The sequence below is a fragment of the Ascidiella aspersa genome, chromosome 5, assembly GCF_963924565.1.
Source record: "Ascidiella aspersa chromosome 5, kaAscAspe10.2, whole genome shotgun sequence".
NCBI lineage: Eukaryota > Metazoa > Chordata > Ascidiacea > Phlebobranchia > Ascidiidae > Ascidiella > Ascidiella aspersa.
In genome coordinates, this window is record NC_139451.1 from 26,368,190 (window position 1) to 26,386,817 (window position 18,628).

Genomic DNA, 18,628 nt, shown 5'->3' on the forward strand with positions numbered 1-18,628 from the left:
ATTCCTGATTAGTAACAGCAGAATACTCCAGCAAAGCTAGCAATGCAGGGTCAGACACTATTGATAGATATTGAAAGATTTATATATATATAGGCCTACATATATTGCAAGCGAAGGCATCGTCAGTATATCTTAATTCGAATGATTGTTTATGCTTGAACACGAGAATTTCAAGCCTTAACTCAACAGCTTAGTTTTTTATCGACACAACATTGAAAATTGCTGATAAGGCGCATTTTTTTTGCAAAAACGCGACTTGTGAAAGTGGGTCAAGTTTAAAGTTAAAGTAAGAACAGCTATTGCTAGAAAATTGGCACTGATTTCGCCTAGTATCATTCCACGGGTCTTAAAGGTGTTCAGTTTTCGGGCAAAAAAGTTTTCCCGTCGTGTCGTGTTTATTTTGCGGTCACGAGCAACGTGCGCTGTCGTTGCGGGCGTCGCAAATTTTGGCGAAAAAAAAGCAGGCCCGATATAAAAGCCAAACTTTTCCACCGGGGCCGTTGTCACCGCGTCTTATCCTGTCGCGATTTTTCAGCAGGTCACAACAACACGCAACCTAACGGTGTTCTTAGGACAGACAGCCAAGCCTAACACACATCATCATACTCGAAATCTACGCGACGCCCTGCCGCCGGCTACACTGAGCCCAAAACAGCAGCAAAAACAGTGTGGAAACGATGATTGAAGCGCCGAAAAGCGAATGCGCGACAGGCCGGAGCGCCGTCTCGCCTGTCGATTGCCAGCAGGTCACGGACAACAAGTCAGGCGTGGCACACAGCGACGTGCTAGACGTTCCGGAGGAATTGCCAGCCAACGCGCGCCTTCGTTCTCGACAGTTCATCGACCGAGTTATGCAGCGTTCCGACTCAGAGTAAGTAAAAACCTTGCTGTTTACGTGTGTAGTCCTATTGTTTTTTGCATCAAAGATTTTTTCTGTATTTATTGATGTATCCTTTGGTAAGGCAACCGTTTGATTGCTGTAAGAGTTTAGGCTAGACATTTAACCTAATTTAACTTAATCGAGGAGTTCGAGGCAAAGTTAATTGGCAACAACTTAAATTTTGCATTCTTAAGGTGTTTTTGTTGATGTTGCACCGTATTGCTTTGTGCCACTGTAATATCCTTGTTGGAAGATTAAAACGTATTTAATGAAAGCGTCTGATCGAAAAGCTGTTAAATTCAACATTTAGACTGAAAAAAGGGTATAGGCTAGGTCGTTTTAATGTTCAACACCTTTAAAGCAATTTTAGTTGTTTTTGTTGTTGCAGCACCAGAACCGCATTTTGATTGACTTTTTTCGTTACTGTTGTGTTAAAGTTTGAAATATCAGGAGTTAAAGAATATGTTTTGAATATGAGAAAAGACGCATTGGATGAAAGAAAGACACACTTCTCGATATAATGGCAGTTGTCAATATTATTTGGGCATAGACTTATTTTTGTTTCAAAAGTATTATTAATTATACAGTGGCCCTCAGGCATACAATTTGAGTCTGGAACCAGCAATAATCCATAACTTAACTAAACGAAATCGACACATTCTAAAAAGTCATGTTGGCCACCCCTGTTTTGGGCGATTGTAATACTTAAAAAATGTTAAATTTGAATTTATTAAAGGGGCCAATTGTTTGCTTTTGTCAGACGTTTTGGAGATATTTATGATTAAGGCAAAGGTCCATTGAAAAGTTACATTAAGAATATATGGAAGTAAAAAAGCAGCTATTAAAGTAAGAAAAATCAAAGGGGATGATTAATTGGAAACTTTTCACGCTGACGCAATGCCGAACTCAACAATCGATTTTACTGCGCTGCCGGCCATAGTAATACATTGATGTCTTACGTGTTAGCAACTGTTTGGCCGCCATTTTATATCTAACTAAAAGCGTAACTTCAGAGCGGTTGTAAAAAAATAATATTGACATTACCAAATGTTTATGTATAAATTTAAAGGCCGTACTATTAGTTTGTTTAGAACATCACGTTTTTTATTTAAGATATAGTTCTAAACACTGCTCTGGAAAGTACAAGTGATCAGTTTAGTCGTCAGGTTATATAAGGCCGAGAGCGACAAATTATTTCGCTGAACCAATACCTATACAAAGTGATATAAGCCTTGGCTGAACCAAAAGGATTTAATTTAATCGATAATTATGGTGCGTTAAGTTTCCTATACGTTGTTGTTAATTTGCGATGGTTACTTATTGCCACTATCGTCGTTTAACGGATGCCGACAAACGTTTAGCGCTGTGCGAAGAAGGCTGCAGTGGCTACTGGCTAGACGTCCACTTTGAAGTAGCTTTAACACGTGGACGTGAATCGGTGTAGACAAGCGTAATGCAGACAGCGCTAGAACTGATAGCCTGTTCCTATGGAAAATACAGCCTTAACATTAAACTGGAAAAAAGTGTAGCCTTGTGTTTGTAGCAGGTAAAAAGTGCGTCCTTTTATTTCACAATTAAAGCACGAAGTGTGAGCTTGCGTCTAAGTTGGCTGCGTTTGGCAAGATCAGCGCATACTTACCTAGGTTTTCGTAAACAGCTGCTTGATAGCAATTGTACTTAAGCTTGTGCCAAAGCCAGTTGATTTATTATTAGGTTTAAAATGAGCGCCCGTGCTTTAGCTTTATTTAGTCGAGGGTTGTCTTGTTGTTGTAGTTGCAGCTTCACTCAATGATCTGGTATAACAATGTTAATTTAAGGCGTATTGTATTAAACGGTATGCCCAATTTTGTATGCGTTTTGTTTTTGTATCACCAACCGGACTAAGTTTTTAACTGAACTGTTGTGTGAGCGGAAATTAAAAGTTTTAGCTCTGTGGTATAGGACAAGAAAAGTGGGACACTTTAGGAAGTGGCCCTTCGCCATTCAGTAATTTACCGTTCATAGTGCACCAATAACGACCAAGCAGCCTGTAACCTGGCTACGACTTTGCTTTTACAAAAGCACTACAAAACAAGTTTGTTGTGCCCTTAAAATAAGCCGGTGTTGGTTTAGAATCCTAACACAACGCAAATTATTTTAGGGTTTGGATTAGCATTTGGGTTAGGTTGGGTTTTGCAATAATATTAAATAATAATACTTAACCCACCCACACCCAAACGCTAACTGGCACCCTAACCCAAATATTGTGTGTTAATTTACGAACTGTGTTTGGATTCTAGACCAATACCGGATAACCTTGTAGGTTAGCCAGACTTTTGTCTTTGCTTAAGATTATAATAAAAACCCTGTCAATTTATAGACAATGTTTACATGTTATGGTTAAGGTAGTTCACTAATGGCAAAGTTACTCACAAAACAAAAGCTTAATCCACTGCTGGGATTTGCAGACAGGTTTGTAAAATGCGAAATAATTTTCCTTTTGTGTTTTTACAGCAAAATGGCAGAATACCTGATTAGCGGTGAAACAAGTTATGTCCCAGAAGATGGACTGACTGCCTCACAACTGCTGAATCATGGAGACGGATTCACATATAAGTAAGGACATTTAAGTTTTTGTGCCACACTGATTGCCCATTTATGCTTTATATTACATTACATATTTAATTATCTGTGTAACTTCTAATATGCTTTAGTTGATCTATGTTTTTTTTATGCTAGTCTAGAATCCTACCACATTTTCATCCAGGGGTTTATATTGCTAAGAATATTTAGTTTGGGGTGCAACTGTGCAAGTTACATTTGGGTTCGGTGGGTAAACTATTCTTTTTTTATTCTCTCGTATCTATTTCTTCCTTGCAAATTTATTTTTACAACTAGTTTCGCTGCTGTAGAAAAGGTGAGATGCTACCCCAGCACTGTTTTTTACTTTACAACACACTACTAATTCACCTCGTAGTATTGTATTTTTAAAGTTTGTCCACTTTTTAACATGGGCCCTTTTTACTTCCAGTGATTTCCTTATTCTGCCGGGCTTCATTGATTTTTCACCAGACCAAGTTGTAAGTTGTGTAATGTTTTTTTGTTAATACTTTTATAATTGTGTAAGAAAGAGAGGTTTTTTTTCATAAGACTACAATTATAAAATTATTTGTGCGGACAAAGCCACAAATTTAGTGTGTGCATAATCTTACTGTTTAACTAATCAAAGCTTTTAAAATCGATGCTGTACCTAAAATATTACAAGATTTCATGAAACTGTTTTTCTAGGATTTGACATCAGCCCTAACAAAGAAAATAACCCTTAAAACTCCACTGGTTTCCTCTCCTATGGACACAGTCACTGAATCAGATATGGCAATTGGCATGGCTGTAAGATAAATGTTTTTTCTGTAAATTATAATTAGATTATTGTTAATTTAATCCTTACACATAACCTAAAAATTAACATGTAACCATTTTTTTTATCAAATAAGTTGGTTTGTAGTGTTAGTTCTGACAAACATTCACTTTCACTTTTTCAACTTATTATTTATTTAGTTAATGGGTGGAATTGGTTTCGTTCATCACAATTGTACACCGGAATTTCAAGCTTCAGAAGTTCGAAGGGTTAAAGTAAGTGTACAATATTATTTACATTACAAACTTCTTCAACAAACAAACATCATTTAGGTTATATTAATTGCCCTTTTTTAAGTCGAATTAGCCATTTATCTAATTCCGGTCAAATGCTAAAATTTATTTTAATTGATTTGTATTTGTTGCAGAAATATGAACAAGGTTTTATTCAAAATCCTGTGACTTTGAGCCCTAAAGCCACCATCAAAGATGTGATTGAGGTAAGTTGATTTTATATTTCTAGGTAAAATTTTGCATTTTATTGGTAGTTTATAAATTTGTATATGTGTTTGATTTCATTCACACTTTATGTGTGTAATGTATGTCACACTTTATGTGTTTTGTGTCACACTTTATGACTTTATGCGTGTCACCATAAACAAAACTATTCGTTATTATCACAAATTTTACTACTTTGGTTTGTTTAGGTGAAAACATCGTTTGGATTTTCTGGTGTTCCGATAACAGAAGACGGATCTCCCCACGGAAAGTTAATTGGACTTGTGTCATCCAGGGACTTTGATTTTCTCAAGCCTGAAAGCGCGAACACTGTAGTTTCAGAGGTGTGTGGTCAAGTGCCGTTATCTTTTTTACTTAGCGGAAGCAAAATTAAACGGAAATTTGAATTGATTTAATCCTGATGTATTAAACCAAACGACTGAAATCTTTAAAGTTTATTTTGAGTGCTACTGATTTTGCTATTTTTTTAAGCATAGTACATTGTCTTTGTTTCCTGATTTTGCTATTTTTTTTAACCATAGTACTTTCCCTTTGGTTACTGATTATGCTAATTTTTTTGAACCATTGCCATTGTGTATGTTTCTATGCTGTAATTTGCTGTATTTTTTAAGGTAATGACTCCAAGAGATCAACTCATTACTGCCGACACTTCGGTGACCTTGCAAGAAGCCAATCACATTCTTGCACAAAGCAAAAAAGGTAATGAAATCACACTTTTTTAGGTTAGGTGTTCTTTGAAAACACAGGTATCCACATAAAGACTTGAACCAATTCGTTTAAGATAAAACATGGTTCAACCCCATTTTTAATTTACATAAATATAAAGTTGTTCAGCAGCTAAATGGGTGAATTGTTATGCGTGTTTAGTACAAATCAGGTCAGTGCTTGGAATGTATAATAATTCTTTGTTCCATGTCTCTTTTAGAAGTGTTTTAATTGGTATGAAGCAAAAAAGACATAATTGTTTGACCTTATTGATTGTTTTCATTAAACTTGAGCTTAGGTTTTATGAACATCATATCTAATTCCTAAATTGGCAAAAGTCGAATCTTTTGTAGCATGTTTATTGGTATGTGTCTGCTAAATGACCCATAGTGTTTTACTTTCATAAACATAAAATATATTTCAACCTTATGGCATTTTTAATTTATATGAACCACTTAAAACCAAAAATGTAGGTAACCTATTTAGTTTCCAGTTAAGTCTGCAAGAAGGTGACAGCTCAAAGGAAAAAAACTTGTCCAGTTGCTAAATGTATATGCTATTTTTCGACCGAAAGTTATTATGCGTGTTTAGTATAAATCAAGTTAGTGTTTGTAATATATAAAAAAAATTGTTTGAAGTCCTTGTCAAAAGGGTTTTAATTGACATGACGCAAAGAAGAGGTAATTGTTTTACCTTATTGATTGTGTTGTTAAAACCAAGCTAACGTTTTAAGAACATCAAATCAAATTCCTAAATTGGCAAGAGGGAAGCTTTTGTGGCGTGTTTATCGGTATGTGTCTGCCGAATAACCGCGCGGTTCTTGTTAGGTGCTGACATTTAAACCAATTGTCTCCTTGAGTCGATAAACGCGCCAGACGCCGTCAGGTATGTCCATTGGCACCTTTGTTTAATATTCACGCGAATGGAATTCAGGTCGCCTTTTCCAGGGAGCTGCTATTTTTAGCGAAACGAACGATAAGGACTTTCCCATTAATTCTATGTTAACAAACTGCGCACTTAATGGACATTGAACCAAAGCAATTCTACTTAGGTTTTAACAAAATAGACAATTCGATAAAATGAAATGTTGTTTTAAAGCGCTGAAGTATGTAACTTTGACTAAACATATTGGGCATTTAATAAGTTGCCTGGGAAGAAACGCGCAAAGTGTAGTGTCTTTGTTAACACAAAACATTTTTTTATCATAATAAAACATGCCGAGAATTTTTCGAAGGAAACGTACGTAATAAATAATTAAGGGTGTTGAAGCGTTGATTCTTTTTATCTTAAACTCTAGCCTCATTAAGACACTGCGACTTGTATGAATTACACACATGTAGAGCAGGGGTATGCAACCATTTTGACCTGCGGCCAACTGCGTTCATGTATATTAGAATTTTTAAACAAATTTTTCATCGACCAGAATCGCCTAAGCTTAAGTGTTCTACAGGTATAATCAGTCAGTAGTGTTCAATAAAGAAATTTTTGAATCCCTAAAAATACTCAGGTAGTGACAAAATAACAGAATTAGTGCTCTTCTACAAGGCATTACAGATAAAAGGCTAAACATATTTACTGTGCAATTAAGCACGTTTTATTCGAGTAGGCAATAAAACTACTCGTCAGATTATTATAGGCCCAAAATTAATCCTGTCGCTGGACACAATTTCCGCTTTGCAGTCCTTAGGTGGCATACCCCTGCGAAGTGTATCTAAATCACCAACACCAGATACCTTATGCTGTTATTTGTCCTCGAAAACAACCACATATCTCTGAAACTCAAAAAATCTTTAAAAGGATCGTAGATATACCAGACACTGACGCCATACCATGTTAAATCACGCGTCATAAAACCTTAGTGCGTCTGTTTTTTGGTGGCCGTTTATTGTTGGTTTTGCCTAGAACGCATAAACATGTTGCCTGCCCAGACCAGGCAATCGCCTCTCCCAATCTGAGCAGTCGCCTCTCAACCCCCTAAATGTGCGCTTCGACGTATAATCTCCAACCCGTACGCATCAAAATGTTTATTTTAGATAGTTGAAGCGAACTTGCGCAACACCGCAGGCGAATTATTCGCCAGTTAAGGCATTCCGATAGCATAGATGTCGTTTTTAATCTTGCAAATCTCGCTGTTTGTCGGCTTTTCGGCCAGGTCTGCGCGACCGCCGCGAATAAACATCTCGCAGCGACGTGATTATCTGTTCCATCGTGACGTCACAATTCGACACGCTCGCGTTTGCGGCTGCCAGGATGCAGATTGCACGATAGAAAGGGATGTAATTCGTGTCGCTCGGAAAAAAATCCGGCGAAAATGTTGCGGTTTTGCGCACGAAACAGCATATGAAATTTCCTTTCCAGGCTTAACACTTCAAAGTGACCTAAAACTATAAAGCATGACTACTCTGCAAAAACCGTTAAGTTAAGTGTCCATAATATACCAACAAAGGTTTAATGGCCACAAAAATCATGTATAAATCAGAAGAGTGGGAAAATTAGTCATTTTTTTCATTTGTTAATATATATTATGAATAATTTATTTTAAATTTAGAGGAAATGCTGAGGTTTTTTTTTTTTTCGGAACAGCATAATGTAAATCCCTTCGCAGTTTTAGTGGCGAAAAATCGGTGACACGTATGACTAATAAATAAATTTGTACCCAATATTTTTGCCAGGCAAACTGCCCATCGTCGACGAGGAAAACCGCTTGGTGTCGCTAATCGCGCGGACCGACCTGAAGAAGAACCGGGAATTCCCCCTGGCCTCAAAGGACAACCACAAGCAGCTGCTTTGCGGGGCTGCCATTTCCACCAGGGAGGAGGACAAGTACAGACTGGATATGCTGGTGGACGCCGGGGTGGATGCCGTAGTACTGGTGCGTTGCTTTAATAAGGCAGTGATTCTCTCAAACTGTACTGTATCATGAGAGATTTAGTGTGCCGCGGAATTTTTTTTTTTTTTTTTTTTTTTTTTTTTATGAAAATACCCTATTTGCATTACAAATCTCATGCAGCCAAGCATGCAATACTGTACTCTGTGTAGTGTGTATACTATCCACGAGATAGCTAATAACAGAATGGGCATTTACCTAATACCTTAACGTGTAAGTCATTTGAAATCAGTGACTTAAGTGCCCTTTAAGTCACAACAACACTGGTACATACTCTAATTTAAGTCTAACTTTTAAAATACTCTAACAACCGACAAGCCTTGTGGAATTCAGTAGTTTAGTAGCTAGCCATCATTATCGTTCTATAATCATATGGGGCGAAAAACCTTAAGAAAATCGTGTTTCGTTTTAGGACTCTTCACAGGGAAACTCGGTTTACCAAATCAACATGGTTCGCTACATCAAGCAGAAATACCCAGACGTTCAAGTTATCGGCGGCAACGGTAAGTTGATAACGCAACTCCATGGGAATTCCACTGAACCCCCAGGAAGGTTTAGAAACGTCACGAAAACACAATTGTACCCAGGCAAAGCTTGTTGCTTTTGAATTAGCCGGAACTGTTTATCCGGTGAAAAAGCGTTGTTGTAGTTCGGGTAAATGGGTTGAGCAAGCTCCCATATTGTGTAACCGCTTTCATCCAACAAAATTACACATTCATATGCGTTCAACAACTGTGATCTAGCGCTTCTGAAGCTGCCCTTTTTTCAACGATAACTTACGTATAATTTAGTACACCGGAAGTCATCGCGGACCAACCGAATTTGTAAGTTAAAGATGCAAGCAGGACAGGCTAGAAAAAAACGTTTTCATTATTTATAAATTTTTGTCGAACAGTTTCAGAAAAGTCACATCGTTACCTTAAATAGACTTTGACAAAGAAATGTGAAACTTTTAATTTGGTAAGTTTTTCACACTACCTAGAATAGATATCAAGCAAGTAAATGGCATTGTATGAACTTTTGAAGTAAATATCCAATTACATATACATGTAATTCAAAAAAAAAATCTTTTTGAACAAAGTTAACTATATTGTATATAAATATGTATAATTGTTTTTTTCTTTGTCTTTCTAAAATTTTCAAAGCTGTTAGTACTAGGTGACAACAATCTACGTTAAAATGCTACACTTCCCCTTTGTCGCAACATTAATCTAATTTTTGCACCCTTGGCCTCCCAAATAGCGTTTTCTGACGTGCGCTTTCAACCGCAGTTTCTATAATGGTGGTTGTTTGCTTCTATATGGCCCAAATCGCTATTCCTCATGCGTATAGCTGGTTCGCAGCTGACCTCAATGTCAATGTCAATCCAATAGACTGTAGAGCAACGCAGTCCCCAAGAGTATTGTGTTTCTTGCTGCTAAATATTGTTGACAACGTCACGTTTGGTTCTTCTATCTGGTCTAGCCAAGTGACTTGGTAAGAAGTTGCGCAACTAGAACCCACTATTTAAGAGGGCCGGCCCGTTTAGTCCAGGGTAGACCATTATTTCTAAGTGACACCATTTTTTTGAATTTTTTCCACAAAGCCTTAAAGATGTTTCAATGTCTTCGATTGTCTTTGAATTGATTTGTATGTTAAAAAGTCTATGAAAAGCCCTAGGTTTTTTTCCAAAAGTCTTTAAATTTATGTTACATTTAGCTTGAGTTTTGTTTTTAGATAGTACGGTACTGCGGTTAAAAGATCAATGTTCAAGATTGTGTTGAACATGGCATTTATCTGTTTTGTTTTCAAATTATCTTCAAAACACCTCTCGTTATGTACTTGTCGGTCTTTAAAAACCTACAAATTTAAATGTTATTGATTTTTTCTCACCAAAATTGCGTGCAACCCTATCTTATCTAACTGTATGGGCACAACTTTTTTTTTGATGATTCAGCTGCAAAAAGTTTCATTTAGTCGACTAGCAAATAGCGATATTTTGTAATTTGTTTATAGGTTTTACACATTAACTGTATAATAATATAGGTGTGTCGTCCACTTTAAAGCAGTGACTTTCAGAACGTAAACACACGATAGGCAACGCATGTAAACCGTAGCAAACAAACACTTTCTCGTTTCTTTTTTCAGTCGTGACAGCTTTCCAGGCGAAAAATCTGATCGACGCTGGAGTGGACGGTATCAGGGTTGGTATGGGCAGCGGGTCTATCTGCATAACGCAAGAAGGTTAGTCGTTACTCGTTAGACATAAACAACGCTCCCTACTTTGCCGTCTGCCGTTATTGAATTGTAACTTGTTAAACTCATCTGAGCTAGGCCCGCGATTAATTTTTTTAGCAATTTCTAGGTTTGTTTTATTAGTAATGTTGATATTACGGAAGGTCCTGTTTAACTGATCCGATTTAGCCCGTGATTACATAAGGTTAGAAACTTAACTGCGCGAATGAAAAAGCCAAATTTTAAACTTACTAGCAATTCCTAGGTTTGTTTGATAAGTAATATTGGCATTACGGATGGTATCAGTGCCGATCCAATGCCAAACTATTTCGCCATTATTGCGCCTTGGTTAACCGTCCAAAAAGTTTTCTACCTAGAAATGGAAACGTTTGAAAGTATATTTTAGTGCTAGACCAAATGTTGCCTTAACAACCAGAAACAGTTCATTTGCGCGTTTTGTTTTCACAGATTTGGTCATTTTAAAAACGTTAGTGAGGTCATTTGGTATCCGACCGGACGGTTGTACTTTACATTTTTTTTTTTAATTTTTTTAAATTTTTTTTTTTTTTTTTTTAATTTTTTTTTTAATTTTTTTTTTTTTAATTCAACGGTATTGAATATGTACAAAACGTTCGATCCGATACCAAATGAATAAGTATCGGCCATAAATGAACAGTATATTTAAGTGGACGTCCTTTTAAATGTTAAATCTTCGCAATTTTGTTTCCGTGGTGCTCCAAACTCAGAAGAGAAACACTATACATGTAAAAACAAAAAACTTACAAAATAATTTATAAAAAAAAAATATAAAGAAGGACCAGTACACTATATATATATGTAAAAAAATAGCTTGTAAAATAGTTAAAAAAAATATATAAAGAAGGATCAGTACGCTATGTAATATATAATAAAACGCAAAAAAACTTAAAATAATTTATAAAAAAAAACAAAAAAAAATTGAAATAATTTATAAATAATGTAAAAAAGGAGCAGTAAGGCGCGGCCCTGTGCAATTAGCCGCGCCCCTGCTGCCTTGTATAATGTCTTGTCTCGTCTTCCACCATAGCCTGACAATTCATTTTCAGCAAAGTTGTCGTGCACCAGCCTAGGCGACCCCTCCGTGTGCGGCTCCTTCCGTAAGTCTCTGCTTTTCCGCCTTGACAAACTTCGCTAGAATTGAACTTGCTAGGGACGGATTCGGGCGCATTAACGTCGAGCAAATTTTTAGGATTTTTTATAAAACTGAAAGAAAAAAAATGTTTTTCCAATTTTCCACCAGTTTTTAAGAAGTTGCAGAAAAAAGTGCAAAAATAGTTTTTTAATTTTTTTTTCAAAAGCCCCATTTTCAATGAAAAAAAAACACTTTATTTTGGTTTTGTTTCGAGTTTTTAGTTTGTTTGGCAAATTTCATGGTATTTCCACATTTCTACAAACCGAAAGCTTTAGAATTGCACGCAATTTTTCGGCAGAATGCTGTTTTTAATAAAAATAACGAATATACTATAGCCTAGCTTTTATTGAAACTTTCACATTGCAAATTTTGCTGTTTTGGTCTCTTACACTTGTGAAATCCACGTACAGCTTTTCAGAATCCGGCCTAAGCAAGTTCGGCTTTTCCATGAAACCATGTATTGATTTGCAAACCACAATGATTTTGTAGTGTGTCATGACTTACCAGTAATAGCGTGCGTTTTGATCATCTAACGTTTGCGTTATTGCTGCTTGCTATTTTACCCTGTGTGACAAGTTGACATCTGAAAATCATCTGATTTTGACGTTTAAGGGTCAAATCAAAGGCGACTTTTTAATCTGTTTCTTACCCTTAACAGTAAATTTCACATTTATTCTGCATAAAACACTTTTTTGCGTTTTTGTATGGTCTGTGTTAAAATATTTTAACTTTTTATAAGGACCTATATTGTCGTTTACAATGATGTTTTATTCGATTATTTCAGGTATATGTTCTTTTCTGTAGTAAATTTCTTACAAAGTGTTTTTGAAAAGGTAGAACATTTTTCACTGCAGTTTTTTAACTTAGTTTCTTCAATTGTTTTAGCTAAACTGTATCGTTCCAATTCGTAGAATTTCTTTAAAAAGTTTCAGATTTTTACTGCACCAATTTAAGATACCTTTCACCTAGACATAGAGCTTAATATGTTTCTTGTAATAGCCACACTCATAGCCATTGTCAGATAGACGCACTGCTAGAGGATCATCAACTTACAGATTTAATAATATCACGTTTTATTTCGCAGCATTTCTACAGTCACGCCCTTCATTTCATTTAACCAACAACTTTGCTGAAACCTAGATCAGTAATGTTTGCAATCGACCTGAAATATAAGTGGAGAGTTGTTCGAAGCTCATTTTTAACCTTGAACATTTTTCTTGTAAGCGATCAAGCACAAAATTTACAGACACGCAAACTTACACGTTACTGCGTTAAGTCAAGAAAAATAGTTAGTGTATTATATTCCTAAAACCTGTTAAACATTTGATTGTTTAAGTGTGTTTGTGTGTGTTTTTAAAATGTACGTTGGCCGTTGATTCCTAATACTTTAAAATTTACCGTCATTATAAAATGTTACCGTTTGCGTACTTTCGTGAGGCTTGACTTTAACTTTGATACTTTTTAACAAATTTGCCACGCAACCTAATTTGCCGAATTAGCACGTTTTCAAGATAATGTGTTTGAAATGTTGTTTGGAAATTTCGGGCATGCTTTAACCGTAATAAAAAGAGCAACTTTAAAGCAAAGAAAAAGTTTACAGTAAACTTGATGCTCGGCGAAATTCAAGAAAACATTATATGAACATTTTAACGTTTCCACTATAACATTTAAATTAGGATAGCATGAATTCCGTCAGAACTGCTATGTGCGTTTTATTTGCCACCTTTTTGCCAAAGTTAAATAAACTAAACCTGCCAAAAGTGATCGCACTTTAAATTCCATCTATTTTATTTTACGAAAATTGTTCAAAAAAAAAAAAAAACAAGTCACATTCTCTCCTTTTTTTCATCAAGTTTCAGGATTTAACTTTTTTTCTTTTTTCTCTCTCCCAGTGATGGCTGTGGGGCGCCCTCAAGCGACGGCTGTGTACAAGGTGGCGGAGTATGCGCGTCGTTTCAGCGTTCCGGTCATTGCCGACGGCGGGATACAAAATGTCGGACACGTGACCAAGGCGTTATCATTGGGAGCATCGACAGGTATTTTTTGTTTGGTTTTTGTAGTGCCTTTTCGCGAACAACGCTTTATTGCAAGTTTAGATGTAACCCAAGAAAATACCTCTTTTGTCGTACTTTTCTTTTCATCTCAACACTGAGTACTGTATACCAATGTTGAAATGGTATTTAAAAGATTCTGCGAACTGTTTTTCAAGGTATTTTAAAGAGCCGAAACCGTCTTTTGAAATATAGCTAACTTTTGTAACTTCAACGAAAAAATTGCTGTTCATTGGATGAATAGCTGCGATTTCTTAAACCATCTTAGCCATGAAGAAAACCTTTCCACTTGTGCAACAATTTCCAACAAATGTAATTATTTCTGCAAAAAATATATTTCATACTTCAGGCTAAAAACCTGCCAATATTAGTCCGTTTTAAACACACTTTTCGGTTAGTCAAATAATAAACCCATTGTTGGCTACTTTTATAAGCTACGGACCTTCGTCTTTTTTGAAGTTTAGACTGATAAATATGCTGTTGCTACCAGGCATAGTATATTAAAATAATTTCTTGTGGTATATATTCGTTTGTCCAACGTTTTGCCTAACTATTCAGAAAGCTTGTGTCATTTTACTTTGCGTCTTGTTGTCCATGTGTGACATTCTCTGATGAAGGCTTTCTGAATAGTCAGCCAAAACGTTGGTCAAACAAATATATCCCAAAAGAACTTATTTCAGTTACGACTTATGTTTAAAAAAGGTAGAATCCTTTACATTGTACCATTGTACGACACGTCAACCTACTTACCTTTTTTGCCGGCGCAGTTATGATGGGTTCGCTACTCGCCGCCACCACCGAGTCACCGGGCGAGTACTTTTACTCAGACGGCATCCGCCTCAAGAAGTACAGAGGAATGGGTTCGATCGACGCAATGGAGGCCAACAAATCAAGTCAGAGCAGATACTACAGGTAACATTTGCGGTTGTGAGAATTAAAAGGCTTTCGGCACGCCGATAAATCGTTTTCCTTTCTCTTTTTTTTGTTTTTTCGTCCAGCCTGGCCTTAACAAAATAAAATGCTGATTTATTTTTTATTTATAGGATTATTGCTTCATCCAATTTTGGCGGGGTTTCTAAAGTTTAGACTTAAAGGATAATTGTTACATTACTACCGTTAGTTAAAAAACCCTATTATTCAAAATAATTGAATTTGTTTCGACCAAATGTGAATGGTTGGACACACTTTTCGAAGAATGTTGATTGAGGGAAAATTTTTGGACAATAGAAATATTAGATTCAAATAAAAAAATCGCGTTTATGTAAAATTACTCTAACCTTACAAGCATAGTTCTAAGTTCCTAAAATAACTTTTGCGGCTTTGGTCTCAAACTTCAAAAGAAACATTAGTATTCTTGTAAGCACGTCAAACTTATTTGTAAATTATTTGTTTTTTAATTGTTTATGCCACAGCGTCAACAACACTATTGTTTGGAGGTTGTTTGGCAATTTTCCTTTTTATCTCGCGACATAGAACGGTTTTCAAATACGTGCAAAGCGCAAAATCTTTGTTAACTCTAGTTGTATTGGGGCGTAATTTGCATAGTTGATAAAAAACTCCCAGGCAATATGAAATGCCAACAAGTATCGCGTTTCGATAAAATTTCCCTAACCTTACAAGTTACAAGCGTATAGTTTAAAGTTCCAAACGTTGAATTCCGCAGCGAAAAGGACAAGATTCGTGTGGCGCAAGGGGTGGCGGGTGCTGTACAGGACAAGGGATCCGTGCACACCTTCATACCTTACCTCATCGCCGGTATACAACACGGATGCCAGGATATTGGAAGCAGAAGCCTATCGCAACTGAGGTGGGTGTTTTCGCAACTACATCGTTGTGTTTTATTCGCAAATATTCTTTAGACTTTTCTGTCTTGGTCAAAACAGTCATTTATAAGTTTTGGTCATTTAAATAAGAAATATATTTCGCCACAAAATAAGACATCATTAGTCTCTTATTCAAATAGAAGGTTTGCTAATTTACTTAAGGTCTTTTTCTGTCGTTCCCTAATTTGGCTTTGAAATAGTTTGAAGAAATTTTCGCGAACGAGTTTCTGTTATTACCAACGTATCTGTAATACTAACGTAATTGAAATATTTTTTGTTGCCACCTCTTTGTAGTTTTTAGGTTGAACTAATATATCAGCGGTTAGAATTGTAAACGAACATTGTCAAATCGTCGACGCTGTTTTTAATGTGGGTTATATGTAGGGAAGAATTTATACGCAGCACTTTCGCTTTGCCACTGCTGCGTTAAATTTTGCCCTAACTGCCACAAAGATACCGGAAAATTTGCCTTCCTTATTTGTGTTCTGCTTTAATTTTGAAGAAATGGTTGAAAAGTAAGGTGAAGAAGAATTACCACTACCGGTTTTTCACCAATGTTACAACAAAAACGATAACTCGCTTTAAAGTGCTGACTTCTATTTGTCGGTGCTATACTTTTTCAACTGATAATTACAGGCGTTAACAAGAAGGATTGTGTTTCAGGTCGATGATGTACAGCGGGGAGTTAAAGTTCGAACGAAGGACGATGTCAGCGCAAATCGAAGGAGGCGTCCACGGCTTGCATTCGTAAGTTAATTTAACATGCTGGTCAATAAATACCTAATTGATATCTCACCAAATTAGACCGTTGTATGCTGAGAATTCACCTTTAAGATCAGCAATAAGGAAGGAATTTACCCTTAACATCGAATATATCTTTAAGATCAGCATTAAGGACCACAATCATTAAAATCACCCTGTTATTTGAATATAAAATTGTACGTTGACTATATGCAACAGTTATTTTTTTTTTGCTAAATTTGAACTCTATCCAAGGCTTACTGTAGTGTTTCCTAATTTTTTTCTAAACGCAGAACACAGCACTCTATTTTATAAAAATGAAGTTTTTTAAACAAACGTTATTTTTACACTAAAAAAAATTAAAAAACAATAATAAAATAGGCATCATTAATTGGAGCTTAAAAACTGGCTCAAATTCTGTGTATTTTACCTTTCGTTGCCTACCCGCAAGTATTTACCCCTGTGAGTATTCTGGATTTGCCGTTTTTTGTTTGTGACGTCATTCATTCGCGTTCATTCAGTGGCGTAATTTGTACTTAGTCCAATCATATTTGTGTCTACCTCATTGCCATGCGTGCTGATAGCTATCTGTCTTTGATTTGTGTTTATCTAGAAATGACATACTAGAGTAGTGGTCGGCAAACTGTGGGCCGCGGCCCAAATGTGGACCGCAGAGCCATTTTTAGTGGGCCGCGAGTTACTTTTGGATAGTTTAGTGTTTTTATGTAGTTGTGGGCCGCGTGAAAGCCGTAAATTTATTGGATTTTATTTAAAAGTTGGTGTGGCATAGACTTTTTAAATTCACTCAGCTTGGAAAGGTCCACATGCCAAATATGGCCCTGGGGAGCTATCGGGCTATATTTTTTGCCAACTATACGTTAACAAAATTTTTTCGCGCTTCGCGCGTATAACCTTCGTTTTATATTATGTTTCACATGACATGGCAGTGTGTTGGACATCAGGGCGCCGTGTAATATTTTACCCCAAATTGAAATATCTTAAATCCGCCATTGTTTTTCGTAGTGGACAAAAAAAGTTTGCCGACCACTGTACTAGAGATATATCTTAAATATTTGATGGTGAAAATAACTCTAGCATAACAAGGAAGAACGCAGTGAAATATCTGCTGTATAATTTAGACACGTTTACTGTTACTCCTATTTTAAAAAATAAAAAAATCGTTTGTTATATACCGGTAAACTGTTTCTATTGATAAATATAGATAGATTTAAATTTATTTCTGAACAACGGCATATATACGCAAAAAATTGAAATAAAAAAAAAGCATCCATAGTCCATAGTGATCTGACAAATCTACGGTGAATACAGTGAAACACCTGTAATTCAGTCCAGTACTAACCTACTTGTATCCTGTTTCTTTTTTTTAAACCGGAAAAAAAACTGTTTTTATGTTCGGTAAATAATTATTTGATGGTGGAGAATGCGGTAAAATATCTGCTCTTTAAATTGCCACGCGTGTTCACAAAATAGTAATCGTCAATCCGAAAAAAAAACGCACATTAATATGTTGTTGTTTTTTGCTTTTATCATAAACTTGTAAAACCAGAGTTTTGTGTTTTTTAAGTGTTGTAAAGCGAATATTAAATCGAAATAACAAAATCCGTTGTTTTTTCTTTCAGCTACGAAAAACCGCACCTATGACAAGAGCGTACTGAATTTACCGCCCAAAAGGTCCTGGGTAAACCCCCATTCGTCATAAAATGGCCCCACTCTGTTTTCTGTTTCCCTGTGTTAATCGTGTCTCGCGAGAGGTTTGACATATTGGTTCTCTTGCTTTTGTGCGCGTTTTTTTGTGCTTTTGTGCGCGTTTTTGTCTTGGAACTGCCATCCAATTAAGTCTACCCCACCCCCTTTTTCCATTTGCGTCGTTGTTGTTTTTCCGAAATAAAATCAATGGTTAGGAAATCTCGGTCGAATTTTGCGCGAACTACTGTTTCAGTAAACTCTTTGAGTTCTTTATTTTTTCAAAAATATAAGGTGAAACATTTTTTAGTCGACAGCGTGTACTAAGAGGTCCACGCTTTTCAGTTTTGAGGTGATCAGGGCTAAAAGTTGCTTAGAGATACTAACCTCGTATTTCTTTCCAGCCAATGGTTTCCTTAATTAAACTATTAACCCTAGTTTTGTATCTTTAACATACTTTGTTGTCGCCCAAAATACATTTTCAGTTACCAACATACTGTGAGAGCACAATCAAAAGCACCCTGTTATTTAATTGGAATTCTACCTCGACGATATGTAAAGTTATTTGTTTTTTGCTAAATTTTACCTCTCTACCCA

General features: G+C 36.1%; 1 protein-coding gene across 2 annotated transcripts; it reads left to right on the forward strand.

Moving 5' to 3' along the window:
- Window positions 1-519: 519 nt before the first annotated feature.
- Window positions 520-18,280, forward strand: LOC146145666 (inosine-5'-monophosphate dehydrogenase 1-like). Of its 2 annotated transcripts, XM_083390360.1 has the most exons (17): window positions 520-871; window positions 3,374-3,475; window positions 3,891-3,939; window positions 4,148-4,249; window positions 4,418-4,492; window positions 4,645-4,716; window positions 4,924-5,058; window positions 5,347-5,434; window positions 8,113-8,312; window positions 8,740-8,830; window positions 10,455-10,550; window positions 11,627-11,677; window positions 13,605-13,748; window positions 14,531-14,675; window positions 15,427-15,570; window positions 16,250-16,333; window positions 17,968-18,280. In XM_083390360.1, exons 1-17 carry the CDS (start codon window positions 678-680, stop codon window positions 17,987-17,989), a joined length of 1,794 nt encoding a protein of 597 aa, XP_083246486.1. In that variant the 5' UTR covers window positions 520-677; the 3' UTR covers window positions 17,990-18,280. The 2 variants fall into 2 exon arrangements, with proteins under 2 accessions (XP_083246486.1, XP_083246487.1); XM_083390361.1 differs by lacking the exon at window positions 11,627-11,677 and having other exon boundaries at window positions 17,968-18,279.
- The last annotated feature ends 348 nt before the right edge of the window (window positions 18,281-18,628 follow it).

Bases quoted from the DNA above. Each gene is read 5' to 3' on its own strand.
- LOC146145666 (XM_083390360.1), top strand. From the start codon at position 678: ATGATTGAAGCGCCGAAAAGCGAATGCGCGACAGGCCGGAGCGCCGTC. The intron at 3,940-4,147 runs GTAAGTTGTGTA...CTGTTTTTCTAG, and splicing joins ATTTTTCACCAGACCAAGTT to GATTTGACATCAGCCCTAAC. The intron at 8,313-8,739 runs GTGCGTTGCTTT...GTTTCGTTTTAG, and splicing joins GGGTGGATGCCGTAGTACTG to GACTCTTCACAGGGAAACTC.